Source organism: Abramis brama (assembly GCF_963993115.1).
Source record: "Abramis brama genome assembly, chromosome: 9".
NCBI classification, from domain to species: domain Eukaryota; kingdom Metazoa; phylum Chordata; class Actinopteri; order Cypriniformes; family Leuciscidae; genus Abramis; species Abramis brama.
In genome coordinates, this window is record NC_139971.1 from 12,327,353 (window position 1) to 12,346,139 (window position 18,787).

The 18,787-nt window shown below is 38.3% G+C and overlaps 1 protein-coding gene across 1 annotated transcript in view; it reads left to right on the top strand.

Moving 5' to 3' along the window:
• Nucleotides 1–18,787, top strand: part of spon1a (spondin 1a) — a 338,352-nt gene that overhangs the window by 88,719 nt on the left and 230,846 nt on the right. The window contains exons 4-5 of the mRNA XM_084124751.1: nt 2,135–2,208; nt 3,693–3,815. Coding sequence (XP_083980877.1) covers nt 2,135–2,208; nt 3,693–3,815 — 197 coding nt within the window. The remainder of the gene's footprint in view (nt 1–2,134; nt 2,209–3,692; nt 3,816–18,787) is intronic.

Consider the following 18,787-nt stretch of genomic DNA (forward strand, 5'->3'; position numbering starts at 1 on the left):
AAATGTGCTCTATTAGTAGGCGCATAGCTAAGTGTTCGTGCAAAGTTTGGTATAGCATGCTTACTGCATGCCATGGAAGCGCCGGCACAATCACTTGCATTTTTTTAACTTAAAATACTCCGTCATTTTTGGTCATACAGTTAAGAGTGATACATCATTCCAAACTGTAAAGTGTCTTCCTGAACTGCAGCGTGTCACATAAATGAACAGAAACTTAGTGTATAGGCTACTTGCCTCACAGATATAGATATAAATATATCTATAGAACGCTTATGTCTACTTTTAAATTAATCAATTCAAATCGCAAACAAATACACTCTGATTATGTAATCTGTATGAAAGGTGCATTCTCTCTAAAGGCGAGATCACTATGCGGAGATGACGAGTCAGCATCGTCAACTTTATCTTTGCAGCCGACATTGATTCAGAAAACACTAGTTTATTAATGAACAATTAAAATGTCACCTTGCTATTTTTCAAAACTTCCATAATCACTACTTTTGCCAGCGCTTTTTCAGCAAGCTTTATGTTTGCGCTATATATTTTGTGTAAAACCGTGTGTGTGTGTGCATAGATGATGTAACAAAAGTCACAAAATCTCATGCCAGTGAGATGAAGGTTTTTTTTAATGAGGGAAACATCAAATGGGGTCTGAACAGACCCCAAATACAATATGAGGTTTAATGTATAGTCAGTGAGTATAGGAGAGTTCATATGTTTAAATCTCATAATCATTATAGTTGAGCTGTTCATTATAGTTGAGCTGTTCATCTTTCAATGGATAATGACAAGTCCAGTGAGTGAAAACTACCGGTTCATAAATATTCCTTGTCATTTGGATGAGGACCACCTGGACTGGCCCCAGCTCTCAGTACAATAATGCCAGGCCTGTTCCTCAGATGAGAGCTTCAGTGTGTGAGGAGGAAGGGCTTTTTGTTTACTCTGAGATTTTTCCAGGCTGTATAAAGACCTCCATGGCTGCCACAAGTATCTGAGATGGCATCATGTAAACAGGCTTCACCAACTCTTTTGGAACCCAGAGTTTAAGTTATGTTCATGATCACTTATCCGATTTTAATTACAACTACTTGACCAGAGTCTCACTATTTCTCTCTTGTTTACATACTCTGTATTCTTGGACTGTGCTCGCAGGTTCACTTGCATCTTTAAATCAGCTATTCACTCTGCTAAAAAAAGACCATATTTTACCAACATTAAATTGCCATAATCCAAGCTGGTGTAATGATGTCAAATTTTGTGTTTGTTCACGTTTAGAGGTTGTTTTTTTTTTTCTTTTTTTTTTTTTTTTCTGTTCGTCTGTTTCTAGATTAGTATTCACTGTGTTCAGTTCATGTTTCCTGTGTCTGTATAATCAGTCATTAATCAGCTGTCGGTGAACATGTCCCTCAGATTTTAGCCTAGGATCAGAGGAATCTTTTAGGAATTGCATTTTGTCTCAGACGGACAAATCGTGGCCAAAATCGCACAGTGTGCACCCAGCTTGAGATTCTGTTTTGTGAAGTTTGGAGTTTATTTCTAAATAAAGACTGTTGCACTTAGATCCTGTTTCATCTCTGCTGCAACCAACGCTGACAAGTGATGGTTTAGCTTCTGGCCAGCATAGTTATCCTGTTTACTAGCAATGCTCTGGTTGACCAAAATGATAATTCTGGTGAAGATGATTCAGCAAGCTTTTCCGGTTAAATGTCTGGTGGGATGACCAGCACACCAATATCCAAAATCCAACTTGAGACCAGTTATTTGTGGCCCACATTTAGATCCATATAGACATGTTTGTTTGTTTTTTTCTCCTGTTGTACAGTACATCAGCGCATATAGTGCTAAAAGGGAAACTTGTATTGTAAATGTAATTAGAATGTAACTTTTTCTTTTGCATTATTAGTTCCAGCAGAAATGCATAAATATGCTTCACATCTGCTGGCTTGTGATATCCAGGGCACAGCTCCCTTTAGTGATGTACTGCCATTCGAATTGCATGTGCCTCTTTTTATGGATTACAATCACTCCATGGGGGTTCATGATTGCTGCCTTTTCAAAGTGCTGATTTTCTTTTCTTTTCTTTTTCTTTTCTTTTCTTGATTCCCCTTCATTACCGTGTTCTCTCTATCTCTAGGGCTAGTATTGTTCAGAGGAAGATCATCTCATTCCAGGATGAGGGCTCGCTCACAAAGCGGATGTGTGAGAAAGGTGAGTTATTCATTACTCTCAGATAGATGGTTTAGCATATTACAGGCAGTTATTCTATGATATGTTTTTTCACAGTGTATAGTGCTTTTCCTTTTTCTCTCTTCTCCCCCAGTTGTCTCCTCATATAGCTGTTATATAGCATGACCAACATTCTATCTGAGCTTTGGTTATGTCACAGGCCTGATTGTTACAGGGGATTATATTCCAGCATCATTATTCCAACTGTAAACAAACAGTACAATTCTCACAGCCACCAAATGCCTTCAACCAACATGCATCCATTGCAGGATAGAGAGTGTGTGCAGTGTGCAGTTAATAAACTTTTTGCAGCCAGACCGATAGTTGTCAGTATAAAGTCAAAAGCCTCTGATACTGGGATGAAAAATAAAGCAGCTAAAAGTAAAGTAAAGTAAAAAAATAATAAAAAAATTCAAAAGTACATTTCAGTTCAATTTGTTTAGGACAAACCAGCATCCCATACTGGGGACCAGTGTCCAAAAAAACAACAACATAGCAACAGGGACATCTTGCATGTTTCAGTTACTTCACATTCTTGACATTGTATGATGCCTATCTAGTGACACAGCAAAAGTTTGTGTGATTAAGCCTGTTGTGCAGTTTATATATAAATAATTAGATATAATTATAATTTTGTAGATATAATACTTTTATAGATAAAATAAATTATACATAAATTATACATTGTTTACAGTGCTATGCATAAGTTTAGACACCCATGCTAAAGTTGACTAAAAAGAGGAATAAAAAATCATCTTTTGGAAATTGAACTTAATGCCTTAATTAAAAAAAATAGGAAAAATCCAACCTTTAAGGACACCAATTTTCTTTGTGAATGAATAATGTATTGTAAATAAATAAATGCTCTTCCTTAAAATACAGGGTGCATAAGTCTGGACACCCCTATGTTAAATTCCCATAGAGGCAGGCAGATTTAGAGATTGGCATGGTTTTATTTCAGTTAGCCTAATAGCTGGTTTGATTTGCATTGAGAGATGATCTTATGGAAAGTACTCCATGCCAATCTCTAGGTATGGTGAAGGCTATGTGATGATGTGGGGCTATTTTAATTCCAAAGGCCAAGGGAACTTTATCAGGATGCATAGTATCCTGGATCCATGAAGTAACTGGCCTTTAAAAATAAAAATCTGCATGCCTCTATGGGAATTTAACATAGGGGTGTCCAGACTTATGCACCCTGTATTTTAAGGAAGAACATTTATTTATTCACGATACATTATTCATTCACAAAGAAAATTGGTGTCCTTAAAGGTTGACTTTTTTAATTAAGGCATTAAGTTCAATTTCCAAAAGATGATTTTTTATTCCTCTTTTTAGTCAACTTTAGCATGGGTGTCTAAACTTATGCATATCACTGTATTATTTATAATAAATAAATAATAAAATTTTACATGCTGTACATTTGGATATAAATAACAATCCAGCCACTCTCTCTTGTCCTTTAGAACCGCTGTATGGAGAAACCACAGACAAACCCCTGCTGGACTGCTGTGCCTGTGGAACTGCCAAATACAGAGTCACCTTCTACGGGAACTGGTCAGAGAAATTGCACCCAAAAGACTACCCAAGTAAGACACTATGTCCTCAATGACATGTGAGGTGTGCAATTTTTTCAATGTTAAAAAAACCTTTCTCCTATCCCAGTTTAAAGTTTAGAGACAACAAGTAAGCCATTTGAATTGTTATGCAATACTAAGGGACAAATTATACCTTACATCATGCAGGTTTTCCCATGCAGGTTTTCTGTTACTTTTTTTTATAAACAAGTTTTTAGTTTTTTAGTAGTTTTTTTTTTTTCCTGGTGGACGGTACTCACGGTACTTACATTGAAGGAGGGAGGGAATCAAGCCATGTCAAGGGAGCAGAATATCATAGAGCAGTTATTGTGGAGAACACCCAGTGGTATTCGACATGACTCTGGAAAAGTATAGTATAACATTATACATTTTATTTAAATGGGTATTTTCTCAAACCCAAAGTGCTTCACAGAGAATAAAGTACACAAAACAATAAGAAATAAAGCTGCTGGCAGCAATTATCGGGGTTCAAGCATTTTAAGGCCTTTAAGCACAAGCATAAAATGGTATTATAACCACCAAAATCATTGATGGAAAAGACCCTTTACAGCCAATACAGGCAATTTACAGACGACAATATGGTTTTAAAGCTTTTTAACAGTTATAGCCCCACCTATGGGCCGATCCCCATAAAAGTTTGTATACTTGTTTAGAATCATATTGCATGATGGATGTTGCATGTTCTCACCTATTTTTTGTGAAGTTTCGAGTTTTTGTTTAAGAATGACAGGCTTTTGGGTGGACGCAGGGGTTTTATCGAGGTTGAGCCAAAAACCTAGGACTAGTTCGTGAAATTTGTTTTTTGAAATAATCTCCAATATTTAGTAAACGATTCGATTGGCGACTGTGGTCCTAGAGGCAAAGTTAATCAGATTGAGGAGTTCTACCATGCAGTATGAATGTCTTGGGTGTGTGCCAAAAACTCAGTGGCATACAGTCCTTTACACACATGAAAAACACAAAGAAAAGTTGGCCGATTTCTTTCGAATTATTTAGTAAACGATTCGATTGGCGACTGTGGTCCTAGAGGCAAAGTTAATCAGACTGAGGAGTTCTACCATGCGGTATGAATGTCTTGGGTGTGTGCCAAAAACTCAGTGGCATACAGTCCTTTACACACATGAAAAACACAAAGAAAAGTTGGCCGATTTCTTTCGAATTTCTCACAGGCCCTAGGGCTGTGAGTCAAACAGGCCCAGCGAGTTTCGTTCCGATCGGCCTCTGTTAATCTTGTCTGATAGCTGCTCAAACTTCATGGCCGCTGTTTTTCGAGATACGAGAATGTCCTCAAAGCCAGTCTTGGCACCTTGGACATAGACACCACATGCCAACTTTCAAGTCAATCAGAATCAGGGTTGCGTAGTTATAGCCATTTTTATGTTTTTTAAATGTTATAGTGCCACCAAGTGGCCAGTTGCCACATGATTTTTCACACAACCACATAATGAGCTCTTACATGGGTGTGCCGAGTTTGGTGAGAATATATCTTTCCGTTCACGAGTTATTGCCATTTTAGCAAAAGTGGCTCCTCCCACTTTTAATATTTTAACAGCCCTTAGTTGTTAAAGGGCTACGGGTTTCGACCGTGAATCGAAATGTAAACTTTTTTTTTATAATTATTTACAATCAGACTCCAGATAATCTTGTTCCGATCGGGCCAAATACCTAGGACTAGTTCGCAAAAGTAAAAAATAAAAAAAACCCAAATACCCGAAAATTTGGAGACATGCATTTTGTCCTGCTTGAGCTAAGGATTCCAACAATATAACATACTTGACCTACGCCTAACGGTGTAGGAGTTATGAGAGATTTCACACTTTTCACCGCTGTAGCATCCCTGTCATGCCCATCGGTGCAGGTTGACATTGTAGAGTATTGTGACTGTGTGAGTACTACCAGCCCGCAAAGTTTCAAGTCTCTACGACAGGGGTGTCAAACTCATTTTCACTGAGGGCCACTTCAGCATTATGGCTGCCCTCAAAGGGCCGGTTGTAACTGTAAGACTTTTAAAATGTTAATATATTGTCTGTTTATTTGATTATTACTTATTTAAGTTACAAATAGTGTATATGCATTTGCAGGGGTGTTTCTAGGTTTTAAAAACATCAGGGGATGAGCCTGAAACATCAGGGGCTGGGTAAAATAATTTGATACAGAGAATAATGTATTATATATGCAGGGGCAAACTGCCTCAAAAATTCAGCCTTGGCACTGTAGCCACACCAGCACACATTACCACACAGTCATGCATATTCAAATGTGAGGTAGTTAGGGGGGTTCGGGGACATGCTCCCCCGAGAAAATTTGGATTTCTCAGACCTACATATGTGCATTTTAAGGTGTTTAAAGGCCAAAAATTTGGATAACAATAGCTTTAAAAGCATGTCAGTGGGCAGTAGCATAAATTATTTGTCAAGATAACAGATTCTTAAACATGAGAATGAGGATAAATGTTGCAATGAATGATCCACACTTCAAAATGGAAATGCAGAATGTTTCTGCTTATTGTTGACAATACACAATCACATATTCCAAACAGGAATGGCCTTAAATGAGAAATCTTTCAAGGATTATTTTGCATAGATGTTACATTTCAATCAAAAACCAGTGCAATCTTTTTGTGTCCAGAGGCAAATGAGCAATTTATATTACCATTAAAGATTGGTTTCAGCAACTTGTTTCTTTCCTGAGTTAATGTTTTTGGCACTAATCAGTTTAAAGTTCAATTGTTCACTCATAAAGACAGTCACTTGTCGCCACCTACTGGCTTAATGATGCAAGTGGCGCAAACACAGACAAGCGGAGTGATACAAATGGTGAATAATACTGGTACATATTATATTAAATATAATGTAATATATTTAAATAAATATATTATTTTATTAAAATAATATAAAATATCAATATATTATTATTCAATCAGTTCTATGCAGCAGAATCAGATTTAACAGATTTATTTTTTGACCAATTGTCAAAATAAACTATAGTCCTACAAAGCTATTTTTTATCAGAGCATGAGCAGAGCAGGGAGAACGAGAGGATCGTGTGATTCGTGTAATTTTATCAGTGTTGCCCAGCACGGCTATACACACCATGTTACTTACAGCACAGTAAGAAACAATGCCAGAGAAATTTCATGTCGGCACGTTTTTTTTTTGCGGACTTTGCCTTTCCGGTGAGCGTGAGCAGAGCTCGCAACACAAACACACACACACGGAGGTTGCTTGCGGAACATTGAGCAGAACGCGCTGTGAACATGGAGCGGAGAGCACAGCGCGCACACACAGCAGAACGCGCTTATAAGTTATGCATCTTCGGAAGCGGACTCGCACGCAAAGTCATTTAACACGCTGAGCCAGAGTCAAACCATCGCCGAACACGGAGGGGCGCCGGCTTTTTAGTATCTTTCTGCCAAAAAACGAAAATGTTATTTCCGTCCGAAAATTTTCGGCAGCCTAAATTTCGTTGCATCCCTAATTTAAAAAAAAAAATCCATATGCTCTCGCGGGCCATATAAAATAATGTGGCGGGCCGGATTAGGCCCGCGGGCCTTGAGTTTGACACATGTGCTCTACGACTTACGGTTTGGTCTGCCCGATCAGTTTTAGGTGAGAATGCCGATCCTTGGAAATTTTAACAATTACAATTGGGTTACTGCCCTACGCGCTTGAACCCCTTACAAAAATTTACATGAAACAGATATAACAAAAGTACAATAGTACACTCAAGAAGTTTTACAGAAAAGAAAACAGTCCAGTGTTGGGGAATTTCTAATAGCCAAGGGAAGTTTATTACACAACCATAGAGCTTAAACAGAAAAAGCCTGTCCACCCATAGACTTCAATTTAAAAGTAGGCTGCTAGTAAAGGAGTCAGAAGAGAGGAGAGAGCGAGTTGATGTGTAAGGAGAAACTAAATTACAAAGGTATGCCGGAGCTGTACCACGAAGAGCCTTATATGTTAAAATCAGCATTCTAAAAATCAATATGTACCTGTACTGGAAATCAAGGCGGTTAATAAGGAACGAAGCCTCGATGTAATAAAGGCATGTATAAGCCTTTCTGCATCAGGCAGAGAAAGAGAAGATCGTAGTCTGACAATATTTCTGAGACTGAAAAAATCAGATTTCGAGACCATTTTAATATGGATTTTGCATGCAAATCAAAAATATCACCAAGGTCAGAATCAGTAAACAAACTGAGATTATTGCATTTATGCAAAGCTGTCGGCATACCAACAAGTAGAAGTTCGGGTTTAGATTTGTTAAGTTTAAAAGGGTCATATAATGGTACATGCACTTTTACAAGTTGATTGTACTGAAATGTGTGTTGGCAGTGCCTGTACACAATCATCATAAAATGATAAAAATCCATCCAGTGTTTTTTTTTAAATCTCCTTATATGTTTGACCCTCTCGGAAATCAAGCTGTTCGATTTTGTGACGTCACAAAATCGACGCCCCTCCCACGATTGGTGATTGACAGCAGCGTTTTAACACAGACCCGTCCTCGCTCGTGAGCGAGCTGTCTGTCATCATAGTCCGCACGTCATTGTTGATACCCTCACTGGAGCGCTGTCTATGAGCAGAAGGCGTCTGTGATTGTGGTGTTCTGTTCTTCGGTGTAATAACGAACACAGCATCATGCTGATGTTCCTAAATCCGAACCGTTGAAGACGCAGTGGCTGAGTTTTGTTTTTGAAGGGAATATTCCCAAAGCATTGACGCGGGGATTCCCTCACGGGGATTCCCCCACGATCAACGTCCATGCTTTCATGTTTGCAAATCATTTCACACCAGACAGCTTTACAAACGAGAAAAAACGGATTGGTACCAACGTGTTCCTGCAGAACCTCCAGAAGAAGTGAGTGTAATGTTTTATTAACCTTTATATTAATATTTATATTAATCTTTGCAAATTTGCAAACCTTGCTGCACGCTTCAGGATGAATGCGGCTAAGGTTTAAACTCAGGGTACATTACGGCATGTTTTCTATGTACGACGTTCTCAATATAATTCATAATCCCACGTTTATAATGAACAACGCGTTATGGTTATTGTGTTACAAACAGTGTACGCACAGAACAGAGGGGCGGGGTGAGCAAAGCTCATTATCATTTAAAGACACATGCACTTAAACGGCGTGCTGAAAACAGAGCTGTTTTTGACCAGGTAAAATTAGTGTTTTCTTACAATACTAATGAGAATTTTTAATTAAAGTATATTACAAACTTTTAATTTAGACCCTAAAGAATCATATTAGCTTGTACAAAAATGACATTATATGACCCTTTTAAGATAATTGTCATTGCATCCACACCATTATTTCTTCCGGACAGGTAGTAAAAGATGTAAGTGCAAGATTAGGATCAGAGTATGTGCTGACATAGATCTGCGTATCATCAGCATAGCAATGGAACCCCAGACCATACTTTCTAATGATGTCACCAAGAGGCAACATATATATGCAAAACAAAATGGGTCCAAGTGCTGTCCCCTGTGGGACACCCTGTTGGACACCCATACAAGCAAATTTAAAACGATCAGTGAGATAGGATTTAATCCATCCAAACACAACACCAGAGATGCCCAACCAAACACGCAACCTATACAGAAGGATATTATGACATGTAGTGTCAAAAGCAGCACTAATGTCTAGCAGGACTAACATTCTGCAAGCACCCCTGTCAGCAGAAGTAAGAAGGCCATTTGTGACCCAGACTAGAGCAGTCTCCGTGCTGTGTCCAGATCTAAATCCAGACTGGAACGGTTCTAATAGATTGTTTTAATTGTGATTGTGATAGAATGGCATAAGCATGGTAGGCACTTTTATAGAACCTCAGTAGGCAGGGGGTCGAGAGAACGTGGATGAGCTCATAGACATGACCAATTTCAAAACATTATCTAGACTGACAGTGACAAAATTAGAAAAGGAAGTGGAAAGTGAGTTTTTAGAACGAGACGCAGTAGACGGCAAAGAAGAGCCAGATAAATATTATGAGCCGTAGATATTATGAACTTTCTCACTTAAGTATTTGTAGAATTTACACATCTCAACAGAAGGACATATATTTTTATTATGAGGTTTAAGACGTTTGTTGATAAATAAAGTGCAGTGCAGCACGGTTTCAGAAATTCTCTACCTTCCCCTGCTCCACCTTGTATAGATCTGCTTCGGGTAATTCATGTACGCTATATTGTACAGCAGCAGCATGTATTACTTGCTCACAGCAGTGTGTTGTTTATGTACTGGCAGTAGTAAGTCCCGTACTTACTCTGTAGCAGCAGCAATAACCTATAGCAGCAGCAGCAATAAAAACAGCAGCAGTATAGCAGATCTATTCCGCCAAGACCAAACATATCAACATTGCCAAACACTCAGAGAGTTGTCATGACAGAAATGCCAGTAATTTGTCTATTTACAAGTTTAACATGTTTGTGTGTCAAAAGGAAACACTGGACAGGATTTAAAATAGAGTGCCCTGAAATTCAAACACATTGTTTTCTAAAAGTGTATGTTCAAAATCATGCTGTACTACAGAGGGCCACTCACATAGCTTTCTAGTAAATTACCTTATATTTGTCCCAAATTTTTAATATACATTCTGACTTAACCCTTAGAAGATTGCTTATAGGCATTTTTAAGCAATACGTTTGTATTTTTTGCTTCATATAGAAAAATATAAAATATATATTTTTTTTTTTTTCTTCAAACACCAAACTCATTTTCACCAGTTCATCTGTGAAGTGAACTTTTGCATGTTTGTTGATTAGATCCATTTCCTATTTCCAAAGTCCTATTTGGACTTTTGCTTTGCAATTGGCACATCTGGTGTGCACAAACCTTTTAGTTGTCCTAGCCACGGTGTGGCGCGCTTATCATCTGCCGTGCGATAGTCTTAAGACTCTAAACCTTTGGTTACAATCTGGATTTTAATGTTTAATGTATAAAGACTCACATAGTCGTGCTGATCATTAAGCAACTACCCAGAACAACCTAGAAACTGCACAACAATGGCTGGTCCCTCGCAATCACCCTTACATTATGACAGCAAATTGTGCAGTAGCAAGCAGCACTAGTGGTTTAAATCTTTTGGCTCTATCTATTTTATGCTCATAATATGTCTATAGGATTGTTGCTCATTTTGCAACAAACATCAGTTAAGATGTGTAATATGCAATCATTTCCTCATTATTTTCTCTTATCACCTGTCCTCTCTTCTTGTCTTTTGTGGTTGGTGTGGATAACCTTGAGAGTGTCTCTTTGGGAGTAAATTAAGCCTGGGGATTAGAATCGCTCTCCACTTGAGCTTCTGCAGCTCAGATCAATACTCTGATTAGAATGTACTCTGGGAGCTAGATGAACCTCATAAAGAAAGTGTGGTGCCCTAATTTATGGGCTTAGGAAACAGTGAAAGACATACTGGAAAACAGACACACACACTTGTAAAGTAGATAACACATGGGATTTAAGATTGTCACACGTGCGGAAAACATTCCCATGTGCCGGTACAATTACATGTATCCTAAAGCATTTGTGTAAAAGAAAACACACAAGCATGCTGCTGTGGACATCTACTGTAGAATATATGCAGTCGTTATTTCAATTTGATGCATTTGCATGTATTACTTGATAAACAAATCAACTTTAATTAAACATAGACACTTTCATTTAATTATTAAGGCACATCAAGTAGTCATATTCTTGACTTTGTTGCTCAAATGAATTTTTTTTTTTTTTATAACAGGTTGTCCCACCTCAAACTCCCACTATTGGCTGATAAAGAAATTGACATGTTGGGACGCATACATGGGTGGTAATATTGCAATGTTTTCTTTGTAAATAAAGTGCATTTTTTTTATAAGCATTATTTGCATAGGAATGAGGTGTGTTTGCGCTGAAAAGAAGGACAGTGATTAGAATGCAGGTGTTTAGAGAATAAGATGAAGTATAACTTTTTTATTTTTTTATTTTTTTTGGCAAATTGATGGAAAATTCTGATAAATTTTTACATTTTGATTTGTACAAAAATGTATGTTTTTTAGAAAAAAAAAACAAAAAAAACATGAAGGTCCACTCCTAAATCTAACCACAAGTGAAGTGTAAGCAGATCATATGAAAATGTATCAATGAAATAATGCAAACTCATAAATTTGCCAGCAATTTGTAAAACTGTTACTGATTGCCATGAAAGTGTTTTAAACGTCACTGTTTATTTCGTCCCACTGTCTATACATTCTTGCGAAAATCATCTAATCAAAGTGGTTTACTTATAGATGTCATTATATACTAAACTGGAATTATAAGAAAGTATTTTAACATCAAAAACATTACACATATAGGGCCCTATCTTGCACCCAGCGCAATTGACTTCGTACACCAACGCATGTATCATTCCTATTTTGCACCCGACGCACAGCGGACTTTTCCCTCGACAGACGCACGTCGGTAAATTAGGGAATGAACTTGCGCTCCCGGGGGGCGGTTCAGCGCAAAGAGGAGGCGTGTTCCGGCGCAAACGTTCCCTGGTGCTATTTTGCAGTTCCAGAAAACAATTCCGCCACAGACCAGGAAAAACCTAGTCTAAAGTCAGTGGCGTGTGTTCAGTGGCACGTTCAGATGCTATTTTAAGGGCGCATGCTTGGCCATAATGTAGCGTGTGCACAACGCGCATACACTTTGCTCCTCTCATCTACACACAGACGTAGCAGTTGCCATTTTTGCAAACCATACATAATTACAAGGAAAAATATTCCACATGAGGGAAATCATTGTGGTGTCCATGAAGATGTGAAAAAATAGGCATAAATCTAGCTTACACATTTAACAAAATTATTAAACGCCTGTTTAACCTTAGCTTATTTGGGTGGGTTTCTCCCATCCCCATACAATGTAACTTCTCTGTCTTTTACGGCCCTGATGAGAACTTCATTCTCCTCGGCTGTGAACCGCTCCTGGCGTGCGCCTGGCAAATCCGCCGTTATAATAGCAAAAATAGGGCCCATAACCTTGAAGCTTAATTTCAAAACAACTATCATGTCAACCCAGTAGATCAAGGGCATGTCTGCAGGAAAATACATATCCATATTTTTGAAGCAGATAGAGAGGAGAAATGGAGAGATAGTGTGTTTGGCAGGATATATAAAAAATAAGCATTGGAACATAAGAGCACATCAGTAAGATTTTATACAGGCCTGACGGATTGAGCGGATTAGCGGCACAGAGAGGATGTGGTAAGCAGTTCTTCACAGAGCCAGTGTGAACACTCTGTCATTCCTGTGGAATATCTTAAATTGGTGAGTAGAAATTAGATTGAGGGCTTTAAAGGCTCAGACTGGGAGATCTGGAACTTAATACCTAATTTTCCTACAAGGTGACTATATTGTTAGTGCAGGACATTACAAAGTTGAAAGAGAAGTGTGAAATTTCTTAACTCTTTTCAGTGGTTCAGAGAAGGACTGTCTGTCATAACTCCAGCTTAATGTAGCACCATAACCTAATACAACATTGATATTAAGTGCGGTATTTGTTTGTGGTAAGGTGGAACTTGCCATTGAAGGACTTGGCTAAGGGGACAAATTGAGGACATAGACTCAAAAAAGCCCTGGGTAGAGCTATTCTAGTAGTTTTTGACCATCCCCTCTGGGAGAACCACATTTTGTGGGAGGTGGAAACCATTTATATGACATTTTTGGAAGCCATCGTGGAATAGTTGTACACAGCACACAAAGATCCTCTAAAGCTTCACACTGCTCCTGTACAATGGAGGGATGCTTCCTCTCCATCAGAAAAGCAGGATTATTATTTTAATGATTGTAGTGTTATGTAAAATGCAAACATTTTAACTTGTATGTTTACTGTAGCACAGCCTTTTAGTTACAAATATTTAGGTACAGGCGACTTGAGTTTTATTCTGTCTTGGATTTTTCCAGATTCCATTTAACTTCTTCTCCTTATTTACTATCAGTGCTCCAGGGTCTTGAATATACCATATGAATTTATGCATTATTGATTTTCTTATACTGTGGACCAGTGATAAGCTTTGTTCAATAATATGCAAATAAAACAACGAAAATATTGACTTCCAAGCCATTCTTTGTAATGCCTTGTCATGCTTTCATCTGCTACGATAATGTGAAGTGTTTGACTTACTCTATTTTTTTTCAACAAATACTGGTATGTGCAATCATTTGTGCTTAATCTACATACCGTTTAATTCAATGACAATGATGAGGAAGATGATTAGCTAAACAGGTGAATGAACTAAACTAATGAAGATGATGATCTTAATGAAAACAGAACAGAAGAAAACTAACTAAAAGTCCATGAAAACGTGACATATATAGGGTAATTTAATTAAGAACACATTTCCCATTGATTTGGCTGTTGTAGGCCATGTTCTGTGCTAGAGACTATAGTATCACATTTTGACTGACGCTGCCGCTGTGCCAATTGTTGACTTGTTACAATAAGAGTTCTTTGCAAACGGGTAATGTGAACCCAGTCACATGAGAGTCAGGAAGTGCTTTTTACATAAAGTATTAATTTGTAGAAAAATTTTGATCAATATTGCTATGGCTGCTTCTTCCTGAAATTGAATATTTATTTGACGTTATATTTGTCTTTTTTGGCAGTTTTATTGGGAGCGATAGTGGAGATAGGATAGGAAATTATGAGGAGAAGAGGAGGGAACAAAACTGGGAAATTATGCATGCCAGATTCAAAATTCATTGCATTGCACTGGGATGTTTTATTATTGCCAAGTGCTACATTAGGATATGTATAGAAACAGGATATTTTAATCTGACTGTCTTCAAATGCAACCCTTGTGACAAAGAAGTACATTTTAACATAGTTATAAAAAGAGTACTTTTTTTTAAAGAATATGCTTAAATGTGAACTGAATGCAATGTTTTTTGACACATAATTGAATGTTTATTGCAACTAAATGAAATATATTATAGTTTAAATTTAAATTATATACAATTAGTTGAACTTAAGAGTGCTTTTTGACCAACTTAACTGGGACACTTACATACATAAGTACATTTCATAACCACTTTTGTTGTCTTTTAAATATGGTGTGTACTTCTGAATGTGGCATGTGGAATGTGACTGGCATTAAATATAATTTATCAAATACATATAATCATATTATCGAATTACACAAACAGTTAAAATGATTTACATGTGCTTGTAAATATATCAAATAAGTCTACTTATTTAAAGCATTAGAGAAGATTATTAAAACAATAATTTAAAATGTTTAATTTGAATTATTATTTTTTATTTTATTTTTTTTATTTAAAAGTGTACTTTAAGGGATAGTTCACCCAAAAATGAAAATTCTTTCATTAATTACTCACCCTCATGTCGTTCCAAACCCGTAAGACCTTCATTCATCTTCGTAATACAAATTAAGATATTTTTGATGAAATCCGATGGCTCAGGGGGCTCCACTGACAGCTATTTAATTAACACTTTGAAGGCCCAGAAATGTAGTAAAGACATTATTAAAATAGTCAATGTGACTACAGTGGTTCAACATTAATTTTGTGAAGCGACGGGAATACTTTTTGTGCGCCAAAAAAACAAATTAATGATTTTGTTCAACAATTTCTTCTCTTCCGTATCAGTCTCCGACACGCGTTCATGATAGCATATTTTAGGTGTGTTAAGAAACATTAATGAAAGTGTACTCTTTAAGTACACTTAAGTGGCCTTTTATTTCATTAAAGGGTTAATTCATTACTCACCCTCATGTTGTTCCAACCCCATAAGACTTTCGTTCATCTTTAGGACACACATTAAGATATTTTTGATGAAATCTGAGAGCTAGCTCACTCCTTCATAGTCTGCTATGTAATTGCATCTGCTGGCCCAGAAAAGTTAGTAAAGACATAGTTAAAATAGTCCAAGTGACTACAGTGGCTCAATCTTAGGTTTATCAAGCGACGAGAATACTTTTTGTGAGAAAAAACAACAAAAATAACGACTTTATTCAACTATTCATTTTTTTCCGTGTGGGCCTCTGATGTGAGTTCACAAGAGCGCCACGATGCATGCGCGAGAACTGAGATGATGACGCAGATGGGTCTCGATGTAGTGTTTAAAATGGTTCTAAAATGTGCATTTCCTGGATGTCCGAATCGTGAGAAACCAACGAGAGAACGTAAAAGTGCCTTACCAATGCCACAAAATGAATGGCTTACCTTTCACCTACCACACCCTGCATGGAGCCTATGCCAGAGCACACCTCAGACAAGGGCATCAATACCATCACCCCGGAGCCCGAGCCCAACAAAGAGTCTGACCAGGTGCGTGAGCCGGCAACATCATCCGTCCCAGTGCTCGTGGAGTTCGAGGGAATGGAATGGAGCCCCGCCACTGAGGGTGAGCTGTATATGGCCTCTGGGAGATGTTATGAGGATTTGGTAAAGGATAATCTCTGTGGTCTCCTGTCCCCGCTGGTCCTGTCTAGCTCCAAGTCTCCTGTGTCTCTGCTGTTCCCACCCAGCTCCAAGAGTCCTGCGTCTCCGCTGGTTCCTCCTAGCTTTCAGTCTTATGCCTTCCTCTCCCACCTAGCTTCCATCTCCCACCTCCTCTACCAAAGACAGCCAGTCCTTCGGCCCAAAAACCCATTTGTTCGGAAGCTCTAGGAATGGAATCGATCCAGTCCGCACTAGGGGTGGGGGAAAAAATCGATACAGCATAGTATCGCGATATTTTCTGTGGCAATACTGTATCGATACACGGGCGCCAAGTATCGATCTTTTATTATTTAAATTACACATGAGAATTTAACTTTGGTAGTAGAATGCTAAAAAATCAATTGCTCATTCAGTCCACTAGATGGTGCTGTTTGTTTTCTGGTGAGGTCAGCGGGGTGACTGTCGGGTTGACTGTCAGCGTGCAGGAGGACGTAGATAAAATAAACATGGCAGCATCAGAGAAAGAAAGTCTTCTCGACGGCTGGAGACATCGTCACAGCACAAAGGAGCACTCTAATGCCTGGTTTATACTCGACACATCCGCACGAGCGCGAAGGTGCGCGCGGCAAAAATTACGTCATCGCGGTGTGGGCGGTCGCGCGCGTTGGGTGCGCAAGGGCCCATTTCGCCTGCCGGTGTGCACGGCAGATTTTGTAACAATGTGCGCAGCGCCGCATCCGAAGATGAACGACTTCGAGCCGAATCTGGCCGAGCTCGAACTTCTCACCACACCGGCACCCAGTTTGCACGTCTAAATTAGTTGCTTACATAAAAAGTATTTTTAATGAACATAATGGTCCATGTTTAATAAAAATGTTCATGAAACTTAATGAAATGTTTAGTGAAATTAGAAAATATGTAAGAGATTATTAATTTAGTTATATTGTATGCACATTCTCATATCCATATATTTTGTTTTATTGTCACGAGTAATAATCTCAGGGTTTACTGGGTTTTACACGATTCTTTTTGTAGTGTGGTATTGGTGGTGGTGTACTAAAATAAACATTGTCACGTGTGTAGCTTTCTTCTTCTCACCTCTGATTCCTGATGGTTTAGAGGACAATTACTCGAGTCGCCCCCTGTCGTTTCAAATAATAGTACAACGGCGAGCACGTCAAGTATAAACACCTCGTCCGTTTGGGGAGGTGCGCGCGCAGTCTGCGGAGACTCGCGCTGCGGAGCCAGGCGAAAGTAGAAACAAGGCTTAAGCTCAGAGCATGTGGATCAGCTCCTCTTTCTGAGCAAAAATGCTGACATTTCTTCACTGTCCAAATGTTTTTGAACTCTTTTTAGGACCAAGGTTGGCAGCAAACTGTAGCACATTTTGTTTACTTAAAGAGTACATGTTTTATTTATTTATTTAATTTAAATTTAACATTTTATTTTAAAGTTCTTATTAAGTTTTTATTTAAGTTCAACAGTTATTGCTTTACTAATTCCCTAGTGGCTGAAGGGTCTGCACACCTTTTTTTTTGTACAAGTTGCATTGTTAAAAATACCTGTAGTAACACAGCAGTGCATACCTGTTTGTATTACAGTCTAGTCCACCTTAAATGCAAACAGTTCAGTTTGCCAGGTGTATGCAACATTTATCACAGGTTCATGTAAGTGTTTGTTAGTTAGTCTGCTTGACAATCACATTTTGCAATAAAATTGATGTGACATGTACAAACAGATGTTGACAGTTTTCCTTTGCGGACATAATTTGAAGTTGGAAAAAGGTAATAAATTGCAATATATTGCAGAATATCGCAATATGTTTAAAATCGCAATAATATCGTATCGTGACCTAAGTATCGGGATAATATCGTATCGTGGTGCCTCTGGTGATTCCCACCCCTAGTCCGCACCCCACAGAGCCTCGAGTTTAATCACGTCAAACTCACTACTCCAACACAGTCCCAGGCCATCAGCATGGTTTCATCTCTCTTACCCAATTCTCAGTGCCATTTGAGTTCAGTTTAGAATAAAAAGGAGGATGCAAAATAAAATACAGTGTAATCAGTCGGACGTACAGTGGCACAGAACTCATTCAGTAAATGCACAGCTAAACAAATATGTTTTGAGTCTGGATTTGAATGTGTACTGTACTACCTACTGTAGGAGCACATCCGATCTCTTCTGGAAGGTGGTTTCAGCTGTGGCTGGCATAGTAGCTAAAAGCGGACTCACCATGCTTAGAGTGAACCCTTGGTATTTAGGCCATTGAGTGATTTATATACCAGTAATAATACTTTAAAATCAATCCTAAATGTAACTGAGAGCCAATGTAAAGACTTGAGGACTGGTGTGATATGTTCATATTTTCTGGTTCTGCTCAGAATCCTGGCAGCAGTGTTCTGTATGAGCTGCAACTGTCTTATGGTATTTTTGGGAAGGCCAGTGAGGAGTCCATTACAATAATTCACGCTGCTGGTGATGAAAGCATGGACAAGTTTTTCTAAGTCATGTCTGGAAACAAAGCATCTAAT